This window comes from Equus caballus, chromosome 1 (assembly GCF_041296265.1).
Source record: "Equus caballus isolate H_3958 breed thoroughbred chromosome 1, TB-T2T, whole genome shotgun sequence".
Classification (NCBI taxonomy): domain Eukaryota; kingdom Metazoa; phylum Chordata; class Mammalia; order Perissodactyla; family Equidae; genus Equus; species Equus caballus.
In genome coordinates this window covers 49864062-49889156 of record NC_091684.1, presented here as the reverse complement: position 1 = coordinate 49889156, position 25095 = coordinate 49864062, and the positions used below count along the sequence as shown (strand labels likewise).

Here is a 25095-nt window from a genome sequence, read left to right as displayed (position 1 = left end):
TGTCAAGGAAACATATACCAATCACAGTCCTCCAATTCAGCTCTAGCTAGTTTACCTTACCCTAGAAAACAGGACTGGCAGCCTTATAAGGAAATCCTGATCTCCTAGCCAGTCATGGCCTGTTTCTGCGTTGCTGCCTCCAGCAGCTCTATAAAACCCACTCTTACCCAAAATCCCTGTGGAAGAGCGCTCTGCTGCATGGTAGGCACTGGACTCCTCCAACCCATGGACTGTTTTCTCTTGAATAAAGGGCATCAAACCCATTACCAAGTTGCCTTAGTTTTTTGTCTTTTGACAATTTTGACGAGGGGATGGGACCCGAGGACAGCTGCTGAAGATTCCTGGGACGGCTCCTGGATGCAGGTGAATGGACCCTCAGAGCCCTGTTGGTTCGCTGCCTCTTTGCCCGCTGCCTCTTTGCCTGCTCTCCACCTCCAGTAAGCTGCTCTCCATCGAGTTTGGCTTATTTTGCATTCTGAGCTCTTCAACTTTGTTTGTCCTAATCCTTCTGGGTGGAAAATTGGGGTGTGGCAGACTACATATTTTCACAGTGAGACAGGTCTCTGGAACTGTGCACAGGCAGCCAGAAACAGTAAATCTGGTTGAATTAGGGAGGATTATTTCCAAAGAAAATAATGGGGACACCCTCCCTCTGAAGAAAGCAAGATGGCAGCCATTAGGGGACCCACAAAGCCTCGAGATAAGTCCCCAGCATAAACCACTGGGGGACTTGGAGAAATAAGACAAGAAATTTGGACTTCTTTGACCAACAGCACATCAAAATCTAAGTAGGCACAAGTCAGACTATTAAAAGCCATCAGGGCATCTGCCACAATAAAATCTTCTCCAGAAGGGAATAATCTGTTGCTAATGGGAATCTCAGAAGCCAAAGCGGCCAAATTGGTGGGCAGGGGGAGCACTTAAAAGCTGTGAGGGCGCAGCCACCTAACACTGAGACTTGTTGGTCATGGGATGGGTTGGCTCGACACTAGGCGCAACTGGCAGAGTAAATCCACCTCCCAGTTTTAAATGCGGAAATATCGGTTAAAAGTGCCTAGCTTAGTGCCTGGTACAGATCAGGCACTCAGGTAATGTTATTTGATTTGGAAAGTGGATAAGATAGACAACATAATTTGTCTATTTTCTAGTAGAAATTCTCAACTGTAAGCAGTAAATGGGTTGATATCTCTGTTACAGATAATGAAGTAGGATCAGAGGAGATCCTACTTTGTGGATATGTGTGGATTTTGAACCTATACCTGTCTTCTCCATGATTTATTTTATTTCTTTGTTGAAATAGTGATGAAGTTAGGCAGAAATTATTTAGAAAATATGTCTGAAGAAACAGTTCTCTCGGTTCCCTGTTTCTTTTCTTTTCTTTGTTTCTTTAAAGATTGGTACCTGAACTAACAACTGTTGCCAATCTTTTGTTTTTTGTTTTTCTTCTTCTCCTCAAAGCCCCCCAGTACATGGTTGTACATTCTAGCTGGAGGTCCTTCTGGTTGTGTTATGTGGGACGCCACATCAGCATGGTCTGATGAGCGGTGCCATGTCCTCGCCCAGGATTCCAACTGGTGAAACCTTGGGCCACCAAAGTGAGCACAGGAACTTAACCACTTGGCTGGGCCACCCCGGCTTGGTTCTCTGTTTGTTAAAGTGCCAGAACATTTTAAATAATAATCAGATACTTTTTTTTTTTGAGGAAGATTAGCCCTGAGCTAACTACTGCCAATCCTCCTCTTTTTGCTGAGGAAGACTGGCCCTGAGCTAACATCCATGCCCATCTTCCTCTGCTTTATACGTGGGATGCCTACCAGAGCATGGCTTTTGCCAAGCGGTGCCGTGTCTGCACTTGGGATCTGAACCGACAAACCTTGGGCCACTGAGAAGCAGAATGTGCGAACTGAACCGCTGTGCCACCTGGCTGGCCCCTATTTTTTAAAGGAAATTTAAATCAGCTCTTCTAGGGCCTCCTTTCCCCCAATTATGAAATGAATTTGATAATCCAATCGTTCTTTTAATTAAGAGTAAAGGTCTTTAAAATTCCCAATTATTCAAAAGGATTTTAAGTCACCTCAGACGTGTGCAGGTTTAAGGTAAAAGGAACTGTAGGGTGACATAGGGTAGGGTAGATTTATAACACTCCCTTGTTCGTTCTAATAGCTAAATGTATATGCTTTTCTGAACTATGGAGATATCAGATGTCTTAATCAGATAATAATTAGAGCTCTTGGGAAGAACATGCTCTCATAAATGCAAAGCATTATTACTAGCAATGGACCGATTAGTTTTAAAACCATTCAATTTAAAATTTAAGCCGGCAGTTGAAGAAAATAAAATTTTATCAGTTTTAGAATAGAATGGACACAGATAAAACCGCAAGTGTGAGAAGATGAAAAAAAGTTAATGTTTTGATTGACCACAACTCGGAAGGGAAGAGCTAGAGGACGTGTATGTCTTTGAGGCCCAAGGGTAATATTCTCATTTGGCAAATTAGAGCAGATCTGCAAGAACTGAGATTAGGATGGAAAATTCTTTTCTTTCTTCTGGGTCATGGATTTGTACAAATTGGGGAAGTTGGAAGGGCCTGAAGTAGTGGCTGTGCCATTGGATCAAAACTAGATTCTCTCAAGTTCTGCAGAGTCAGCTGAACTCACTAAAATCCCAACAAGGACAAAATATCCTATTTCACCATTTCTGCTTAGGGGCAGCTAATTTTTCCTTAATTCAGCTGGGGTTTTGAGCCTCTCAACATAATGCCTTCTCCCTTGTCATCACGTATACTATTCTAGCCTCTGCTCATGGATCAGAAAATAACCTAAGTAATGTTTGTTTATGGACAGCTTTCTTATGAAATATCTCAGAGCTTTGTCAATTTGATTGTTTTTGCATATTGCAGAGAACCAGCAAATCGATCCACTGAGGCTGGACTTGGGACGTATGGGAGGTGAGGTGGAAGGGTAGAGCGAGATGGCTGGGAGCAGGAAAAGGTGTAGGATGACTCATCTTACAGGTGCCCATCCAGGCTATGCCTGGCCGGGTGGCAGGAAGACAAGCCTAGGGGAGAGGGTCTTGGCTTGTCCTTCCCTTGTTCTCCTTGGTCAGCTTGGACCTGCCCATTTGATAAACATTAACACAGATGTTAGCAAATTAGGGTCTGCCCTCTTACACTTTAGTCTTTGTCAAATAGGAGATTTGAAAGTTCTTTGGGGGCAAGGATGTTGTATTCACCTTTATATAACCTCCTTAACTATCAACATCCATGGTATGTAGCAGGTGATTTCTTTTTAAGTAAAAATGTATCTCAATGATTTCAAAATAAACACCCTTCTTTAATGTTCTGGAATTTTTGAGCTGCGTGTTACAGCAGATTCCGCACAAAGATTTGACGAAGCTTAAATAGGCAAAGGTAATCAAGTATGTTCTTTACTTCTTGTCCAGATGTTGTCACCTTTGGGAGTGGGAGGGGTGGATGAGGAGAATATGTTAACTCTCAATCATCCACCAGTACATTATCTACTATAAGGACTTACTTTGGCCGTCCTAGTTAACCTTGTCACTGGCCAGTTGGTAGAGTCCAATTGAAATAGAGTGAGAGCTCACCAAGGGGGTGAGTCCTGGTCTCTCCTGTGTCTGACTAAATCTCTGTTATAGAGGCAGATAAATATGATTATTGTTGTTTTCATTTTGTATTTTTTCCTTTATATCCTTATGACCAAATGACAACTGGCAGCACAATACCTTTGAAAGCTACTGTTCTATTAATTCAGTAAGAATCGTATTCCCTTTCCTTCTGCCTTCCTCTTTTAAGGGAAAGCATGGAATTATTTTTAAAAACTGGGGCAAGTAAGGATTGGGGTTTACTTCCCTATTTCCTGTGAGGTTTTTGAGTCTTCTACACTAGACTCTCGAAGTTGCTTTTTCTGGTGTGTCCTCCCGACAAAACTTCTTGTGTCCCTCACAGTACCATGCTCTCCTGGGCGTGCTCTGCAGTTCCTTGATGCTAACACACACATCTTTTCACATTTTCACCTTTCTCATATCTGAGTGCATCTTAAAATTGATGGATGCACTTAATATGGCATTATTTGTTTTCCTAAAAAGCCGTTGTTTAATCCAACTGATGGTGGTTTTTTATAATTGATATATTGGAATGGGTGGAGGGTAGTGGTGTTTTAATTATCTATAGCTATGTAACAAATAAACCCAAAACTTAAAATGACAATTATCATTTATTCTGTGGGTGAGGAATTCACTTAGGGCACCATAGGATGGTCTTTCTGCTCCACAATGTCTGGGGCCTCAGCTGGAAGATGTGTAGCCTCCAAGTTAGAATCATTTGAAGGCTCATTGATTCCCATGTGGGCTTTGCTGGGGCTATTGGTTCACAAGGGGCCATTCCATGAGAAATAATGGAGTGGAGAGGACTAAACTGAAAATCTTTAGTCTCTTCCTTATGAACAAAAGATTTTCCAAACTCATAGGAGCTTTGGAAGGAAGAACCCATTCAGTATTTTCTGAGAGAGGCTGGACTTGGGTTCTGATCTGAGTGGGTTTTGGAGCATCGGCACTTGGGAGCATGATCTAACATTTTGTCATTGAAAAGGGCAGCATCTGTGATTAGTTTTGCCTGTATTTTGCATCAAAGTCTGCTCTATTGGGGGGCCAGCCCAATGGCCGTGTGGTTAAGTTCGCATGCTCCCCTTTGGTGACTCAGGGTTTGCCAGTTTGTATCCTGAGCGTGGACCTACACACAGCTCATCAAGCCATGCTGTGGTGGCATCCCACATAGAAGAACTGGAATGACCTACAGCTAGGATAGACAACTATGTACTGGGGCTTTGGGGAGAGAAAAAATGTTTGGTCTATTAGTTCATAGGATGATTTATACCAAACTCCTTACTTATGCTTCCCCATCTTCATATCATCTTCAAGTTTTAAATTCTTAGTGGGCAGAAGAAGCCTAGTTGACATTGCCACTTTCTTCTCCATTTGAATCAGGGACTTGATTATCACCTGTTTCCAAATGCTCCTTATCCACCTATGCCAGAGAAAAGTTCTCTTCTGGCAATGCTTTCATATCTCTGACTTGAGCAGGTTAAGGCAGCACTTTCTCCAGAGGCCCTCTTATTCATCCCTAAGATAAATTGTAAGATCCATGGGAGTCCAGTAGTGTGTGGCCTCTAAACCTTCTCAACCCCTTGTCAGTTCAAAGGATTAGTTAAAATACTGTCTTTGATTTTTTTTTTTTTTAAATCCTACTCTTTCCTAAAAGGGTAAAGTTTTCATAAAATGGAAATTTCTAGTTTAAACTTTTTAGAGATTAGAAAGGTCATTTCTTTAGGCCTACACATTGAGGCTTCTAAATTATGTTTGAAACAATATTATTATTTGTGTAGAAACCTAAAACGAACATTGTACCACAAAATAGATTTTCTTTTGCTACATTCATTTGGGTTAAGTTTCCAAGGATTTCCATAACACTGGTTTCAGAATATTGAGCTTCAAGGGAATTTTAATAAAAGAAATATAATTTACATCATCAATATCTCCCGTCCACTGTATGCCTCCAGTTGGCAGGCACTAGAAAAGATTCTAATGACATCTTGTTCAACAACCTCGTGAGCTTGGAGTATTATCCCTGTGTTACACACACCTAGCAAGTAGCAAGCAGAGCTGTCTCACTTGAAAACCATTGTTTGGGGAAACTTGGCCAGTATTTGAGTAGCTGGAGAATTTTTCACAGCAGCTACTAAGTCTTGGAAACTATTGTATAGTAATGGAACCCTTTCTTGTGGAGGGTCTTCTTGCCTGAAGCCAGAGGCTTTGAAAAATGGAATTAAAGACAGGATCTGGGTAGGCCTCCTTCATTCCTTTTCCTCAGCTCTGCTCCCCTTCCCTATTTAGCCCTCTGATAGGAAGGCATTCATATGATTTTGTTTTAGAAGCTTGTGATGACTACTTGGCAAAACCCCCACCAAATTATTGTGTTATTTTGGAGAAATGACTTCTGAGGCACCTGACGTGTTGACACTTGTGCTGGCTTCAGCGCACACCCCTGATAGAAGAGCTGGGTCTGTATGGCCGCCACCATATACCTGCACAGTTCGACCCAAACTCACTGCTTCACTTGAATATTTTGACTGTGTGACTGTAGCCATATGGCTTTACTGAATTTCTCATTGATTTTGGTTTTAGTATTTCATTTATCAGGTAAAGAGGAGCTATTTTATCCAAAGGAAGATTTGTCAGTTAGAGGTTTGGCACGGCTCAAAGGCTGCAGTGGTTGAACAGCTGAGCACATATAAATCTTTCATTTTTGGTGTGTGTGTGTCCATGTATTCAATCCAGATTTGTTTTAGTTTGGGTGTGTTTATGCTGTTCTCTAGAGAGTTTAGCATTCTGAGGTTTCTCTAAATTAATGAGTAGATTTCATCATGGTATGACCAATGTGGTGACTTCTTTGGATGCTATGTAGTTAATAGCAATCGTGCGTGTGTGTGTGTGTGTGTGTATGAGAGAGAGAGAGAGAAAGAGGGGGAGAGGGAGAGAGGGAGAAGGAGAGAGAGATCAAGCATGCTTGGGATTTGGAATTTATAAAAATGGTTTGTTCCTTAGTTTTCAGATTAACTTAAATTTCTTTCTTATTACAAGAATAATGTATGTTTATTGTAAAAAATATAGATGAGTCCCAAAAAAGAAAAAAAAGGAAATGACATCTCAGAGTTAGTCATTGTTAAGATTTTGGTTCACATTACCCCAATCCATGCATGTGTGTGTGAACACTGGTACATATGTTTGTTTTTGCAAAAATGAGCCTATACTATAAACATTGTTCTAGAAATTCTATTTTCAGATCTGTCCATTAAATACCTTCCTATAACATCATTTTTAATGTCTGTAAAACTTTTAAGGCATGGCTATCATATCTTTAGAACATTGGTTTTATTTATTTTTCTTTATTCTGTTATTCTGCAGCAACTGGCCAATAGAGGCTTTTTAAATTTCAGGTGACTCATTGGCCCCCTTCCCTTACTACAGTCGGTAGAGTGTGTTACATGTTGCTGCTCTGCTGCTCTGAGACCCACCCCCTAGCTGAAGGACACTGTGGAACTGATGGCTGCTGATAGCTCATCTACTTTTGCTGTTTCTTCTTGCAGGAGACAGAACATGCGGTGCCCAGCCAGTCGGAGTGTCGGGGGAGAGCAGGAACGCCAGCTCACGAGAGTCCACAGAACCACACTTTCAGGTGCCAAGAAACAGTGAGACTTCAACCAAGGTGAGCCCTTTGGTGCTGGAAATTGCACTGTGTCTGGGGTTCGTTTCCCTGTGCTTGCCACCCCGACACAAGAGTCAAGGCTTTCTAACTTTTGTTGGCACTCCTTATAGTTGGAGAAGCTGCTTAAAGGGGCCTAGAAGGAGTATCATTGAGTCTGAGTTTAAGAGAAATGTAAATAACCTACTTTCTCTGTCTTCAGTTTGAAGATAATCAGCCTTAAGGCTCAGAGAGGAGTGGAGACAGTCCTGCCCTTGGAGAGAAATGCTGATTTAATTTTGTTTTCTTTCATTCCATACCAGAGATGATTAGGCTTTCCTTTGTAATAATGATAATTAGTGAGGACAGTATAAAAATCAAGCCACTTGCTTTTCACATATTATCCCATTTAGCCTTCCCCACTTCCTCATAAAGTGGGCACTCGTATCCCCATTTGATGGAGGAGGAGCCTGAGGCTCAGAGACATTGCAGCACTTGCCTGATGTTACACAAATTTTGAGCCAGAATTTGAACCTACAAATGTCTGATTATGCCATAGCAAGTGTGGCTTCTGTGCTGATCCAAGTGTTGTCCTTAAGCCCTGAAGTAGCCTGGGGCTGGCCTCTTTGGTCTGCTAGACCTGCTGGAGACAGCCCTGGGTCCAGGGCAAGGACGTGGGTGGAAAGCTGTCTGCAGCAAGGTTGGCATGGCATTCTGATGGGAGCCTGGCATTGCAGCTGTCTGTGGAAAGTCTCTTCTGGAAATAAACAGAAGAAAGAATTCAGCCGCTAGTTGTGTCAGCTGTCTTTATAGGATCTTGTGTACAGTGTAATCATAGCCCTCACTTAGTGGAAAGAGTGCTGTGCTTCTGAGCATGACCTTTAGCAATTTTTTCAAGGTGGCACAGTCTAAATGAATCAACAACTACAGAGAAGAGTGGCTTTGCTATGCAATTGTGCTTTAAAATATCCAAAATATTAAATTTAGAATCATAGAGCCCCAAAGGGTTGGAGGCGACCCTAAAAGTAAGATGATCCCCTATCCAACTGGATTCATGGGCGCTTTTGTTACCTTGCTGACAAGTTCGCATGTCTTGTCTGTTTATTCTTACTCGACCTCAGGTCAGGTAAGACTCAGCCTTGTCATTTCTTTGCTGATCAGGACATTCTCCCTCCTATTTGAGGCCTTATTGTAATAAAACTGTTTTAGGCTGACTAGAACCAATTTAAGCAATGGCCTTGTCTCCCCCTACCAGACTGGTAACTGCCTCTCTCACCTAGAATAAGACTGACTATATTCCCATGCATATTTCAAAACAGTAAAAAAGGCCAAACAAAATGAAAACAAACTGAATCATATCTGTGTATGGAATGCAGGGTCGCCCTTTGAGGTGGATATTCCACAGAGGCTGATGGGGAAAAATGGTATTAGCAGTTAACCTTCCCAAAGATGTTTAATGTTCGGGAAACTTAAAACCACTTTATATCCCGTCTACTGTAGGGAAGGTAAATGGTAATATTACTGTTATCAGAGGTTAAGTCAGAAATTTAGAAGGATTCTGTGGTGGGAATCATTCACATATGACTAAGAAGGAGCTAAGAGTATTGAATTAGAGACTCATCCTCATGAGGAGACGTATAGGGCAGCAACTCTTAGGTTTGGGAGTGGGGAGTTACAGTTTTATTAAGTTTCTCAGAGATCCACGGCGCCTTTCTTCAGACAAAGAGAGATGCACATACACACCAAAGCTTGTGTGAAATTTTAGGAGGTTCCTAGACCTCCTCTGCCTGTCAAAAAGGAGCCAGATTCGGGTCCCTGGACAGCCTGCTTCATTGTCAGGCTTGTCCTTTCCCAAGAGATTGGCCACTTTTTGTAAAAACAGGTCTCTCTTCCTCTATACCTCAGCAAACCTCCACAGGACCCCAAATATCTTGCTGTTCTTTTCTTCTATTTTCCTGCTGGCTTCCATGCTTTACTTTTACAGGGTCTAGCTTTCTGAGCGAGTAGCATCTCAGAATACTTCATGCATCAGTGTTGGCAATCACAGGATTCGGTGTTAAGTTGCAGATCAGGAGTGTTGTTAGGCCAGTTATGTCTGGTAATTAAATTTAGTATTTAGATTGGGCTGGTAACCTTTAAACTACAGAGTTATTTGTCACAACTGTGGTGGCGTCACCCAGGGACATTCTAATGGAACTTAAAAAAAACTCATCTCAAAATATTACAGGGATTGTGAAATTTGATGAACCAGTGAAATGAGATCTGAGGCTAAAAACAACTTTGAGTCAGGTAGTTCACATTCCTGATAACATCCCTCTTCCGTTTGAAGCCAGCATATCGCCGGGTTCAGGCATATTGTGCCCAATGGGATCTTGATAGAGACTTGATACTGTAACAGGACACGCCAGACCTACGTCTGGGTCAAAGTGATGGAAGAAGCCAGGCTAAATCTTAGCAGGTGTAAAATGCCACCTTCTAGGGGATGGAGGGAGAATGTTATTAGCATAATGAACACTTTGAGAAAGGGAAGAAAGATCTTCCTGCAGTGAGGAGCCATCAGGGGGTCACATGTCATTTAAGTGAGACTTGAAGGAATAATCTTCAGAGAATGAATCTATCCTTGTAGAAGTGAGATTTTGGAACTGATTATGCCATGGGGTTGGGTATTGATCTTTTCATGCATGCCAGGGAGAAATAGCATCATAACTTCAGCTCTCAGAGCACATTGTATCTTCAGCTCTTTCTGGCACAAGGAGCCTTTATCTGTGTCTGTGGATGAGCCTCAGGGAGGCCTATGAATGTTTTCGCCCAAGTTCCAGGGTATGTATACTAGAACCGCCATCCAAACCTCTTCTTACCTCCAAGTTTGCTTGCTCTTCTGAATTCACTCAGTAGAGCCAAGATTTCAATTTAGCCCCTCTGTTGCATCCTTCCTGTTTGCCATGCCCCCCTCATCCGTATGTTATATTCCTTGGCAATACAGTGCCCCACATCAGAGATCTCAAGTTTGGTGTCCTGCAGGTGTATCTAGTGTACAGATATATTTGGTTTTTGGAATATTTTAAAATATTTTGATTCAATATTTAATAATTGGAAAGTTTAACAGATTTTTGGCATTCTTTAGAAAAATCTGAAGATGGGATAATGCAAGGCCTACATTCTACAAGGCAACAATTAGCTGGAGCTGAGGAGCAGCTTTCCAGTTTTTCACATTTCCCATCCAAATCTCATTTATTTACGTTCTTTGCCTGGCTCCTATAGGCATTTGATTTATAGTGCCTACTTCAATCCTTTTCTTCCCAGCAACTGCTCATCCTGGGACTCTAGAGGCCTTCAGCTAAGCCCTAATAAGGTGATGGCTCAAAACGTCTCAGTGCCTCCTTTTCCCAGATGACGTGTTTACGTTTTAACTTAGATTTTGAGTGCGTCTAAGTGGAGGGGCTGCATATTACTCTACCCTGGTGTGCTCCTCAGTACCTAGAGCTTTTCAAAACATGTAACATTATAGAACTGCTGTTAGAGCAGGAATGAAGGCTTAGTAATCATTTGATACAACCCTCTCATTTTCTAGTTTGACACCCAGTGAGGCTCCGATTTGCTTAAGCCCTCACTCCCCTTGAAATAGAACCAAGACAAGTGTACCATCAATCTGTTTAGAGCAGTCACTTGAAAAATATGCATCAGTTTGATTGATTTTTATAGCTAAAGTCAGTGCCAATCCTGTAAACCTTCAGATATGACAAAGGGGAATTTATGGATGTAAGAGAATACTAGTAAAGTCAGGATTTCTTATCCAGTTAAGTAAATTAACTTGTGAGAATGATTAACTCACTTGTGTTTAAAATATTGTACTAAAATTTATGATAGCATTAAACCTTTAATGTCATTAAAGACCTTGTCTGTATAAACAGGAGCTATTCTATAGCACTGTGTGGCTACTAATTAAGTTGGTGATTACATTTGCAAATTGGAGTTCATTAGCCTCCTCATCTGAAAGTCCCCAGTTAGAGCGAGTGGAAGATTGGGGTATGAGTAAGGATAATGGTCTTTGATGGCTTTGACTCTTTTTGTGACGTTCCAGATGAAAGCAGAAGCTTTGTTGCTCTGTGGAAAGAGGAAGTTTTGTTGGCAGCGACTTTTCCATGGGGAATAAATCCTTTCATCTTTTGTTTTGAGATAGACAAACTGTTTCTTATTTAAATGTTTTTCATGGAAGTAAGCAGAGTCTTAATGAGTTCTGCTAAAAAGAGAAAGAATGCGTAAGAGAATGAGCACCCAGAGATTTTCAATAATGCAGAAGAAGATTTGCTGTCTTGGACTGTACCAGAGCAAGAGTTCTGCATGTTGCGTGTTATTCTTTCTCATTAGTGCGTTCTTAGGGTTTGTGTGTTTGTGTGTGTGTGTGTGTGTGTGAGGGGGCAGGGGATGAAGTAGAGATTGAAAAAAAAAAAAAAAAAGCTTGTCTTGACAATGTTTTGAGACTCCCTGATATTATTGTTGGGTAATGAGTATGTTCTAAAATAGCTTACTTTTAGGTATACTGCATAGGAAAGGAGCCATATAGTGAGGGCTCTCCTTCCTTCCCCCATCCTGTCTCCACCCCCATGGGTGCAGAAACCATCTGGTGGAATGGAAAGAACATTCCAATTAAGAAATGCAGGGACTTATCTCGTATCTATGAGGTGACCTTGGTCACTTCACTCAAATCCGTGAGTCCCCTCGTCTAACCAGGCTTTAGGTCACATGATTTCTAAGACCCCTTCTGCCTCTAACACTGAAAATGCTCAACACTCTAGATGTTTAAAGGATTAGCTATGGAAAGACTTTAGCTTAATAATACCAGCTCTTGCAGTCACAGATAAAAATAATTCCCCCTCCCTGCTATAGAGCACAAAAATATCCAACACCAAATCCTTAAAGAGCTGATTTAAAAAAAGCCCACACTTGATTATTCTGGGAATGAAACTCTCTTTTTTTTTTTCAAAAAAATGAATCTGCCCTTGGTCACTTGACAGATTGTTAGCACTTTCACTGGACAATGATTAGGCATAAAGATAAAAGGAAACAGATGTCCATTTAAAAAAAAAATAAAACAAGTGAAACATGGTTATTTAGGAAAATACAGAAAATTCCAAGGAAATGAAAATTTCTTGTAATCTTACCACCCAGATATAACCATTGTTACCACTGTAGTGTACGTTTTTATGTTGTTGTTACCATTTTAAAGTGGGCATAGAAAAGAATTGTGGGGGCCGGCCCCATGGCCGAGTGGTTAAGTTTGCGCCCTCTGCTCCGTGGCCCATAGTTTTGCTGGTTCGGATCCTGGGTGCAGACCTAGCACTGCTCATCCAGCCATGCTGAGGTGGTGACCCACGTGCCACAACTAGAAGGACTAGCAACTAAGAAATATACAACTATGTACTGGGGGGCCTTGGGGAGATGAAGGAAAAATAAAATCTTTAAAAAATAATTAACGCATTAATAAAAAAAAAGAATTACATATGAAAGAGCTTCCTGAATCTGTTAGAAGCACTATTTGTTTTAAGTAGACCCCATATAAAGCTAGACGAGAATGCACTCTGATTATACAATCTTTATACATAAGCTGAGTAACAGAGAAGTGGGTTAATTATCACAAGACTCGTAAGTTCATTTATGGCTAAGAGGAACAAATTTGATTTTCTATAACAAATACTCTAACATACAATTTTCTGTAAGAAACATGTTTTACAACCTTTGGTGTCATTTAGCCCTGTGTTACAAATAATATTTCTAGGAGATTGAATAAAAAACTTTGTCCTTAGCTTCTCAACAACTTTAAAAGTTTTTTGACCTAACTTGGAATAGATTTAAGAGAGAAATTTCAATAATGGTTATAGGGGAAAGAGTGTGTATAAACTTAAATCTAATTTAGGACTTTGACCAGCTGATTGAGTGGTCAGCGTTTCTGAGCCACAGGAATGGGCCATTCCTCATCTTCCCAGTGAAGCAATGGCTACTCCATTACTTCTGTCATAGTGTTTATCAACAGGTTATTCCTTTTCAAGACTTATGTTAAATACCACACACACACATACACACACATCATATATAGTGACACACCCAGCTCTCACCCACCCCCTTTGTTTTTTCTTTTATCCTTAATCAATGCTAGATAAGAACATGTTTTGGATTTTTTTTGTATATTCATATATATATGAATTTATATATATATGAAATACTAGAGACACACTTCTGTATAACTTGTTTGTCTCACTTAATGTTATATTTTTCCATATTATGAAATATTCTAAAATATTAATGGCTGTGAAATATTCCATTCTATGTACATATCATCATTTATTTAACTAATTCCAAGTTATTGGGTATTTTGGTTATTTCTAGGATTTATATTTGTAGATAATGCTGTAATAAGACTCATTTAAAAATATTTTTATGTATTTCCATTAGAGTTTCCTTGGTTTGTGCTTAAGTGTAAAATCTGTCTAGGTATAGGATTTAAAATGGTAAACTGAAATGAAACAGAATATAAATTTTTCAGTTATTTGATCATGGAAGAAGATGGGAATACAATGGATAATAACTCTGAGAGAATTAGATAGGAAGTCGTGTGGCTGGATCTCTGTGTGTGATGGAATCATAGAATGGTTTGAGACAATTCAATCCAATCTCCTCCTCCATACTTGTGTATTCTAGATATTTCTGTTTCATCCACTAGCTGTCAGAGTTTTCTGGTTCAGATAGTGCTGAAGGCACATTGCCTCTGGCTCTAACATTCCCAGGGGGCATTTGGAAGTCATGCAAAGTATGCAACAATTCTTGGTGGTATGGGGCTGTCCCACACGTCTCAGGGACTCTGGCACCTTTGGCTCTAGCCCACAGAATGCCAGTAGGCTTCACCAGCCTCTGTGCCAATCACAAATAACTTCCCCCCAAATTTCCTAAGTGCTCCCTAGGGGGTATATCACCACCCCCACGAGAAAAGCCAATCAGCATGATGGATATTTAAAACTATGTTTTACGAGAGTCTTTATTAACATGGGCACATGTTCATGATCTATTTATAACTGGGGAAAATGCAATTACATAACGGTATTACAATGTGATCCTGTTTTTGCTTAGTATAGAATTATGTACAGAATCATATACTGGAAAGACATGAATCAATACTTTATTAGTGATTACTTTCAGATGGGATGATTGTGGGTGATTTAAAAAATATTTTGTTCTTGCTTTCCAAATTTTCCCCCATTGAGAGCCTGTTAAGTTTGTAATTGGAGAAATTATGTATAGATGAAAAAAAATAGGTTTTTTGAACCATAATAAATTTGTTAAAATGTCTGAAATCATATTAAATAATTTTATATTCTGTGTTCTTTTGAACTGTCATATCTCAGTTTGAGGTAGACAGGAATATTAGAAGAGTATTAGGAGAGAATGGATTTATTTTTTATCTTTGTTAACTAGAGAAAACTTAAAAGGCATTTTCAATGATACCTGTGGCTTTTATGGTTTGGATCAGTTGAGATCAGAAAGCAATATTAAAGGTGATTTTTATAGGGTCAGATGATGCTTAAAACCAGAATTTTTGTCTGAGACACTTCTTCTTTGAATGTTTTACTCTGTGGATGAAAGGAGAAGAAAATCTCTTCTCATAGCCTTTGAGCAGTGCAGGCCTCTCAGGGGTCCGGTAGCACAGTGTTCTTACCTAGAGACCCCCTGTGACCCTGCAGACATCAGGGACAAAGGAAATCCCAGGCCCATTCAAATGGGGATGGGTCCAAGAGGAGAAAGGTTGAGAAGGGGTGGAAGCAGGAGGAAGCCCAGATTTCACAGGCTTCCTATACAACGCCTTGAATTTAACACCAACACATGAAAACAATTTTGGCCACACCCAGCCTATTGAATAAATCCAAACACACACCATAGAGCCCTTGGGATGTGCATGTGGAGGGCTAGTTCCTTTAGGGAAAGGGAGGTGGTTGTCAGAAGTGGAAATGAAAAGTGCTGGGCAGACAAAATCAGTACTGTGTTGGAGTGACTTGGGGGCATGGGAAGAACTTAGAACTGATGGAAGAAGAGAATTGAGAATCAGCGTTAAGGTAACTACAAAGAAGGGTTTGGTGTCAAACTTGAGTAAGACAAAAGCATGGGGGCACCAGGGCTCCTCTGACTTGCCTCTCAGTCATTAGCTCACCCTTGCCACTCAGACGGAGACTGGTTCACGTTCTGTTCCTTTTGTGCCAAGACCAGGTATGGACAGGTTTGTGTTGAAGGCATGTATGGCATTTGGTGTTTGTGTTAAAGTGGAATGATAATGAGAATCCTAGCATATGTACTCCAGGATCAGGTGCAGAGGTGCTGGCTTACTCAAGGCAGAGACAAAAGTCCCTAAGGCAGGAGTCTAGCGAACTACAGAGAGAATGTATTGGGTGACATGAGAAAGGTTCACAGTGGCCAGACTGCACAGGGCCTGGTAGCCAGCATGTGGATTTGAGATTTTGAGTCCAGAGGGAAGCCATTGGCAGTTATGAACAGAGGAATGACATGCTCAGATTTACATCTTTTAAAGACCACTCTAGGGACTATGTGTTGTGGAGAAGCAGGGAGACATGTTGGAGGCTAATGCATCCTCCATGTGGGAGGTGAGAGTGGCCATGAAGGTTGAAGGAAGAGGACAGGTGAAGATTAGAGACTTGTGACTTTTTCCTTTTGGGAGAGAAAGAAACCTTTAACAAGGAACAGGTAGGATTTAGGCTTGTTTAATACTAATGCCTACTCAAGTCCTCTATGCCTTTTTTAAGTCTTTTGTTCCTAGAGTTATCCTGATTCGTAATTTAAATGTTAGAGTGTTGGAAGGCCAAGTAACAGATGTAACATCACAGTGCCCAGTGCAATAAGTATTGAATATTCATCAAATATTCACCTGTCCTTCAAATTAGCCACCCTCCCCCATGGTCGCTTGTGATCTATGGGGTGCCCTTCACTGGGTCTGTCCCTGAACTAAGTCTTCATTTGTGTCATTATTATTGTTTTCTGTCTCTAACTGTTAGCTTCAGAAAGACAGGGATGGTGTCTACTTTGTCACATTGCTCACTTTCTTACATTAGGTCCCTCCAGAAAGCAGAGCCTCCCAAGAGGCCATGGGTACAGGGAGGTGACCCTGGGAAGAGGAGCTGACAGCAGGTGTTAACTGAGGTTTCCACTCTTGGCGACTGGAGCTCAGTCCCCTGGGGCCTCTCCGAGGCACCTCACTGAAAGTCCTCAGATGTACCCCTCGGAAAGTTGAGGGGCTGCAGTGTTTTTCCACACATTCCTCTCTCCGCTGGCGGAGGGTTGCTCCCAGGGAAGGTCACACTGCCACGCTTCCAGGCTGACTGAGCGAGCTCTGCCCCACAAAACCTTGAGGCAGAAAAGTGAAGAGACGTGGCAGGTGCTTGAGGGGGAATAACGCAAGTGAGCAGAACTGCCCACGGAGCTGAAGCATCTCCTGCGACTGCTGAGCCTCCTGGGCTGAGCACTGCCTGGCACAGGGAACAGGTGTCTGATAATTCGTTACTACGTGAATGGAGTAAGTGAGACGATGCCAGCAAAGTGCTTTGTGGCCTGCTCGGCAAACCAGGTGCTGCATTATTATTATTAACAATATATTATTAGGACCTCTGCTCCCACTGGATCTCCTGTCCTCAGAACCCCTTCCTGAACTCTTCCTCTCTGGTTCATGAGGTGTTTTGAACCGTACCCGTGACTCTACCTCCTTCCCTCTCCCAGTCCTGTCACCCCTCGTGAGCCTGACTCACTGCTCGCCCATTCTCTGGGCACTGGCATGGTTTGGGCTATTTCTGGGCTCTGTTCCAGCCCACCATGATGAGGAGCGGTATCTATTCCAGTGCGGCTCGGCCACCTTGTGTTAGCAGTTTCTCATAGTGTTCCCAGGGACACAGCCCTTCCCCCTTCTGGAATGTGTCCCCTAGGAGGCCAGGCCAGAGACACAGATCCCTCCTGTCCTCATAGAAGTCCCTCACCTGCGTCCTTTAACCACTAGCCTCTTCCCAGGTTGTTGCCCCTGAACCTTTAGTATGTTTCTCAGTTAGGAATCCCTTGGAGTGCTTAGTAAATACATGTTACCCGTCCACGCCTCTGGAAATTCTCATTCAGTAAGCGTGGGGTCCAGAAATCTCTGCTTTTAATAATACTGGTTGATTCTAATATTCAGAGAAGTATAAAGGGGGTGGCTTGGGGCCCAGCTACTGGGAGGGCGTGTTATTAGGGATCAATATTCTGCCTCTAGCCATGAGATTCTTCTCCCCTCTGTGGGAGTTCACTGACCTGGAGAAGTACATACATGGGTTGGTAAGTCGGTTCATGAATATCCATGGACTTCTAGTTCTGTTTTCTGTCACTGGTCCCCTCGGGAATCATTCTAAACTCTGTGCCTCAATTTCTTTACCTTTGAAGTTGGCTGCCCAATATTTGGCCTCAATCCTTTAGCACAGAAGTTTGGTTTAAAAAAAAAAACAATAAGAGAATGTCTTTAATATAGCTTAGACTCCCTAGAGAAAGGAACTTTATATTCACTGGTATTGAGGGTTGCTATTGTTGCTAATAATATTACTGGCATTCATTGGCAACTTGTCTGTGTCTGCATATAGAGCTATTGTTTGTACATAAAGAATGTTTTGCTCAGACGGTTGTCCTCTTGGGATATACCTTTTGTTTTCAGAAGAGTTTCAGGAAACAACCGTCATCCAGCCAGCCGGCAGTCTTCCGGGTATGCATTGCTGTATCCGTGCTGCGTTCTAGTGCAGAGGCTCAGTTTAATGCAGTGGAATGTCTTGAACTCTTAAGAGCACTCCATGGTAGGCACTGTTCAACTTTAAGGTTCTGATTCTACGTGAAGTGCTCCGAAAGTGTGTTGGATGCTCTCCTTTTACTCTTTCTGCCCAGGTTTTCTAATGTCATTAGAAAGCCAAGGCTAGTCTTCCTTAGGGAAGTCATCCCATCCTGCCAGTCCCGCCAGCAGGCCCCAGGTGGAGGAGACAGTGTGACTTTGTTGTAACCATTGTATACTCTCAGGAACATACCAGAATTGGCAGCTGGCCATAACCCTGGGAGGAATACTTCATTAACAAACACGTGAGTACCTACTCTGTGCTAAATGCCAGGATTAACTCTAGAGATAAAATGTTAAGCAAGACTCATGGCCCCTGCGCCATAGAGCATATCATCATGAGAAAGAGCCAATCAACTAATTATACAAACACACAATTAGAGACTGAGTCATGCTACACAGCAGATGTAGAAGATCAGAATACAGTCAGAACATACAAAAGGGAGACTTGATTGCGTGCTATCTGGTGTCTAAAGGATGAATGCATTTAATTAAGAGAGAAAGTGGACAGGGAAGAGCATTATGAGCACAGGAACAGCACACACGGAGGCCTCAGGTGGAAAGGAGCATGGTGCATCCAAGGAACTGAGAGAATGCCAGTGCAGTGTAGCGGAGACACATAGACGGAGAAGAACATGAATTGAGGTTGAAGAGGTGGACAGGTGCTAAATCCTTTAGGATGTCATAGGATACTTTAAGAAATTTGGTCTTTATTTTAAGTGCAGTGTGCAGAAGGGTAGTGACAAGATGGTTATGTGGAAAATGGTTTGGGGAGGGTGGAGGGGGAGTAGGGAGCCCAGGGAGGTAGTCCAGAAGACAGATGATGGTGCTTGGCCTAAGCTCGGAGTGGTGGAGGTGGAGGAGAGGACAGATGCAAAAGTTAATTGGGATAAAAGCTTGAAGGACTTGGTAATGAATCTGCTACTGGACTTGAGGAAGGAGAAAGCATCGGATAACTCTCAGATGTCTTCCATGAACAATTGGATAGATGGGGAAGCTTTCCATTGAGATAGGAAACACCTTCATCTGCTAATTTAATTAGAGATAGTTGAAATGTTGGTATAAATACAAAATCCTACATGAAAATACTGCTTCTTCACAAATTATCACAGCTGTGGTTTGACACTATCCTTAGGCCAAGAAAAATATCTTAATGCTTTGTTCGTTTTGCTGTTTTGAATTCCAGTACATGTCCCAAGGGAAGGCCACTGCAGGATGACCCTACAGTCTGGCTCAGCACATGCTTTGGGGTTCCAGCATGTGGGAACGCCAAACATTTTTAGAAAAGTTGCACTTCAATGGGCTATCCACAGTTTTGCAGTCACAGAATGCAGGAAGAAGTCCTTTTAATGTCAGCACGCAGTTAAGTTTTGTGTTTCTCTGTTGAGAACTGCTTTTATTTTGAATTATATCATGGTGGTGGTGGTGATGGGGGGTGGTAGTGGTGGTGGTGCGTGGTGATGGTGGGTGGTGATGGAGGGGGGAGTGGTGGGTGGTGGCTGGGGTGCATAGTGGTGGTATTGTTTGGAGGCGTCACACTCTCGTCAGTGCTGAGAGCCATAACTAGGCTCTGAGGAGTCCAGGCTGCGTTTCCCGTTGCCTGCGCCTGGGCTAGAGGGCAGGGTCGTATTGAAGCTGGCAGAGTGCTCTGACTGGCCTACTCATCGTTGCCCTCTGCAGGAGCACACGTGTGATAGAGATGAGTTGACCACTTTCCTATTGTTTGGGTGAAGGGAGGTGAGGGAAGTGGAGGGAGTGTTTCAGTGTGACCCAGTTTTTGTGTTTAGCCCTGCTTCCAGGCAGGATGGTAAAGGGTTCAAGCAGTATCTTTAAGGGTCTTAAGGAGAAGGGAGTTGGAGACACCTAACTACTGTCTGGTTTTCCTCTCTTCATTGCTAAACTTCTCTAATGAGAAGCTAGCTTCCATTTCTGTTTTTTCTTCTGCTGTGACCTTTATCTTTTTCAATCAATCAGTAGCCTTTTATTTCTCCCTGTCATTCTCGTTATCTCCAGATGACTTTGAGGTTTTCTAGCGGTGTGAGCTTGGGCACTCCTCCTGTTCTCCTTGTCTTGGTTTCTTTTTCTCCATAATGCTTAGCGTCTGGCACACTGTAGATGCTGGTTTATTTCTTTAGATTCTCTTTTCTTCCACAAGAATGTAAGTTCCATGAGGGCAGGGACTTCATTTTTTTTTTTTTAAAGGTTGGCACCTGAGCTAACAACTGTTGTCAATCTTCTTTTTTTTTCTGCTTTTTCTCCCCAAATGCCCCCAGTACATAGTTGTACATTTTAGTTGTGGGTCCTTCTAGTTGTGGCATATGGGACTCTGCCTCAGCGTGGCCTGATGAGCAGTGCCATGTCCGCGCCCAGGATTTGAACCCGTGAAACCCTGGGCAGCTGAAGTGGAGCATGCAAACTTAACCACTCGGCCACGGCGCCGGCCCCAGGAACTTCATTTTATTCACTGCTTTATTCCCAACACTCACAACAGTGCCTGCCACACAGTTGGTGCTTAATAAAAATTTGTTTAATGAATAGATAAAGTTATTTAACTGCCCTGTCTCCTGTTAGGTCAAATGATACAACAGTGCTAATCTCATATGGTTACCCTGAAGATTAAATGAACTGCTGTAAGTATACTGCCTCGCATTCCCAGCCTGCAGTAGTCAAGGCTGGTGAAGTGTTAGTTTCTTTTTGATGCCCTTCTTTCTTGTAACTTCTTTCTCTTTGGTATTTAGAGTGCTATTCTGGTTAGCTTCTTACCTCCTAGTGATGCATCTGTATTTTCTTCATGGCTTGTCTTTCCTCTGTCCCCTAACTGGCCAGTTACTTTCCAGAGGAGGAAACTGAGGCTGAAAGAGGTTAATATCTTGCCCATGGGTACACACCTAGTAAGAGGTAGCTCAAGAAGTCATTCTTGGATTGGTTCCTTCTGTTTTTTCATTTATCCATCCATCTGAAAGACATACTGAGAGTGTGCCGTGTGCCAGGCCTTCTGCTAGGCTCTGGCCACACAGTGGGGAAAAAAACCGAGGCAGCTCCTGGGATCGCTGTGTGTCCCCCCGTCATCACCACCCTCGCTGTGCTGAACACACTGTACGGTGCCCAGTTCTAAGGTGAGCCCTGCTCGGGCATTTTCACTTTCCTCTTTCAGCCTCTCTTCAAGCTTCAAATATCTAAATCTAAACTCATGAATTGCCTCTCTTTGTGCCTGTTTCCCCCTCTCCCCACCAAAATCATCTATTTTTCTGTCTCCATTAGAAAAACCATCTGTCATCTTTCTTGTCACACAGCCTCAAAACTTTGCAATAATTTTGATTACTCTCTCTTTCATTCCATACTTTGAATCCACACCCAAGACCTCTTGATTGTTGTTATCCTTGAAAATTGTCTCTCTCTCTCTCCAGTTCTTCCCCGCCATTCCAATATCAGCTCCTTTGCTCTGCTCTGAACTTTGACTTACTGAAATCGCCTCAGGGCTGGGTGTTAGTTGTATCCTCTGCTTATGATTCCACTAGATTGTAAGCCTCCTAAAGGCCTATATGCTGCTTATGTGTTATTATCTCCCCAACGCTGTCCCAGGCACATAGGGGACATCCAGATAGCTATTCGATTAAAGCACCCTTGATGCTTAGACCACTCTTCTCAGACTTTATCTGGAGGTCTTTCTGGAGATTATGAGTAGTTTTCCTGGAAGATCGTGTGAGTATGTTATATGTAGGCTGTTCTCTGCATCTCAATAATATAGACTATATTTTTTTAACAAAGCCTATTTCTGCTTTCTTCCATTAGTGCTGGCTACTTGTGTGTGTGCTTTACCCTCTGCTGGCACCAAAGCCCTAGAGAAATTTGTGGTTGAGAACTATAAACTGGTAAATATTCTTTCCATTAAAGAACACCACGCTTCCATTTTTCTGGTGCTACCATAACTCTATGGAAACACAATTTGAAAACCACTGTAGGTTACAAAGAAATTATGAGCCATTCAAGATGTTCTTGGGTAAGATGGATTAGTCCCTATCCCCGAGAGGGTTTCCCCCTCTTCCTCCCATTTTGCGGGAAAGAGCCGCTTTGTATTTTCTGAAGCCCTGCGATCACTCTGTTTGTGGCTCAGGGAATTGATGCGCACGGGATTGGGTGTGCCAGTGGTCTTTTCCTCACTTTCTTCTCTCACTTGAGTGATGCCCCTTGATCGCATGGTTGGGACTTTTAGTCTTCTCCCACACCCAGGTGGGGTGTGCTTGTTTGTGCAGATGTGATGGACGTCAGTATGACCAACACAATTTTGTTTTACCATCTCCTTACTTTTTTCATTAGAAGTCAATTGTTTGCACAGTTAGCAACGCCGTGGACTGAAAAAATTTTGCGTTTCTAAGAATATTTTGAAGAAGGTAGGCTTGTGGCATTTCTAAATGTGCATTATGGCTTTTAGAAATCAGTAATCTTGTTGACCATTCAGAGGACATATATGTTTTCTTTAGGACTCAAATTGAGGCAGAATAATAACTGTAAATGATTATGTCCCCAAATCTTTTTATAAATGACTTAACACTGACTAAATCTTCTATTCATTAAGATAGCAGACCTTTTTTATAAGGATAATAACTATAATTTAATAGGTTTATTATATAATAGCATGCAAACTGCTGCAGAAAAACTTGAATGTTATGTAATAGATGCTATTGGAGCATAGCATTTGACAAATCACGATTTAGAGCTGAGCATCTGCCAGCAGTGGAGTTTTGGTTTTTTGTTTTTAAACTAAAGAAAATTGATTCAGAGTAGATTTGCGTTGTTTCTAATCCTTTTTTTTTCTATTGGAAACTATGTAGTGGCAAAACCCAGCTTTGCCACGTTACCCAGAAATTGCTGTTACATTTATTGTGTTAGTTAAGGGATGGGATGAAATTTCCAAAAACTGTCTTCAGTGAACAAATGTCTCCAGTGAACAATTGTATCAGATCACATTCATTCATTCAAAACAAATTTTTGTTTGAGTGAATGAAAAAATATTGAATTTTTCTAGGTATTGAAGATTCAGCAGTGTAGAAAATGGACATAATCACTGATTTCTTAGAGCTTACATCTTAATGTGGAAATGGAAATAAGCAGTATAATTTCAGATAGTGATGAGCACTAAGGAGAAAATCTAGAACAATGAGATAGTGAAGGGAAGCCTACTTCTAGTTAGGGAGATCAGGCACACCTTCTTGGGAGGTGACGTAGGAGCTGAGCTGATGCTCACATGCTGAGAAGAGACAGCTGAATGAAGATCTGAGGGAAGAGCAGTCTGGAACAGCGCATGTGAAGGTTTGAACAGGGAACCAGTACTATGTGTTCAAGAAACAGGGACAAGGCCAGAGAGGCTGGAGTACAGGGGGCCATGGTGAGAGTGATAGGAGGTGGGGCCAGGAAAGCTGGCAGAGTTTGAACACTGTAATGTGTTGTAGACCATTATAAGGAGTCTGGATTTTCTTCCATGGGTGGTGGGATGCCACTGAGAATTTTTAAGACGGGCACAGCAGGTCTGTAGCCCTTCAATGTACTTTGTTGAAAGGTTTCTTTGAAATGGAAATAATTTTTCTTTGTATTTTATAGAATAGACCAGAGGACTGCCGTTTGTCCAAAGGATGCTTTTGAAACTCGGCAGGACCTCAATGAGGTAGGTACGATCGTTGCTAGCTGTATAAACGTGAATTAGCCAATCATGAAATTTATTATTTTTCCTAATACTAGAAATTCTTTCTGATTAAAACTTTAAGCATTTTTGCTCTTAAGTGATCTTGCTTTGCTAGTAGTTCTTTGGGTAATGTTTTTCCTTGCTCTGGAGCAAATACGTGTAAAATGTTATTCGTGAGACTGCTTACTGCATCTCGGACCCAGACCAAGTCCAGCAGTCATTTCATTACACCCTTTTCAACTTGGCTTCAGACTGTATAACCATGGCTGGGACAGTTACATTTGTAAAATTTTCTCTTAATTTTATTTTATCTTCTCTCTCTCTCTCTTTTTCTAACGGCTTTTGCAGTCTCAGATATAATCATGTTTACTATTATCCACAGAGCATGATATAATTTGGTGTTTGCATTATGGTCGTCTTAGTATGCTTTGAGACGTGAAAGCTATCTTTTCCAATCCAAATGGTTTCCCACCAAACTGGACATCACAATGTTAATAAGCTTGTTCTAGATTTTCTTTGAAATATATAATTTAATTCTCCTGTTGGAAATCAATATAATATAATTAGGATCCCTGTTATTATGAATGCCTTGGCTTAAGACATTGGTTTGGAGTATTCTGTCTAGTTTCTCTTGCCCTCATTGTATAATTACGGAGCAGTGGTTGGTATATCTGATTAGGATCATAGCAAAAAGAATGAAAAGACTTGATGTTCAGATGCCAGGAAGAGAAATGATCAGCTTCAGGCAAATTATTTGCTGTTTGAAGATGCATCTCTCCTTTCCCTCAAAAAAAAAAAAAAAAGGTAATTAACTGAATTTAGGTGATTTTCTTTTTCTTTTTTACTGTAGAACTTGGCAGAAATGAATAATCAAAAGTAAACCAGCTGCCTGATTAAACCAAGTTAAATAAATAACTAAAGTTGTGGAAAATGTCCTAATGATAACAACACAAAACACTGCTTGTTATTTTTTTCTGCATGGAGACAGGCTTCAAATTCCACAATCTCACACATGGTAAGAAGAGTGAAAAGAATTTAAGAGAAAAGAGGCAAGAGACTGAATCAATGAACGCAGCTATTTGCCCCACTGTGAGCAAGCGAAATGCGAGTTGTAAAGAAGCACTGATTTGCTTTGACATAAGTGACTAGAAAAATGAGGTGATTGTAAGAGTCAACTTGTGATAGGTTTCCAGTATTCGGGAGACACTGATTTGTGAGCTGGAAACCTATGCGAAGCCTGAGATTACTCGAGCATTCTCAAATCACTGT

The 25095-nt window shown here is 41.6% G+C and overlaps 1 protein-coding gene across 16 annotated transcripts in view; it reads left to right on the top strand.

Annotated features, from left to right (window-relative positions):
* The window catches only part of FAM13C (family with sequence similarity 13 member C), a 118972-nt gene that overhangs the window by 34680 nt on the left and 59197 nt on the right, over nt 1–25095 (top strand). For 13 of the 16 annotated variants that reach the window (XM_070262818.1, XM_023643526.2, XM_070262843.1 and 10 more), the window contains 2 exons: nt 7161–7279; nt 23745–23808. In XM_070262818.1, the coding sequence (XP_070118919.1) occupies nt 7161–7279; nt 23745–23808 (183 nt within the window). Of the gene's footprint in view, nt 1–99; nt 364–7160; nt 7280–23744; nt 23809–25095 lie in introns of those variants that run through there. The other 3 variants (XM_070262834.1, XM_070262775.1, XM_023643494.2) reach the window with 1 other exon arrangement.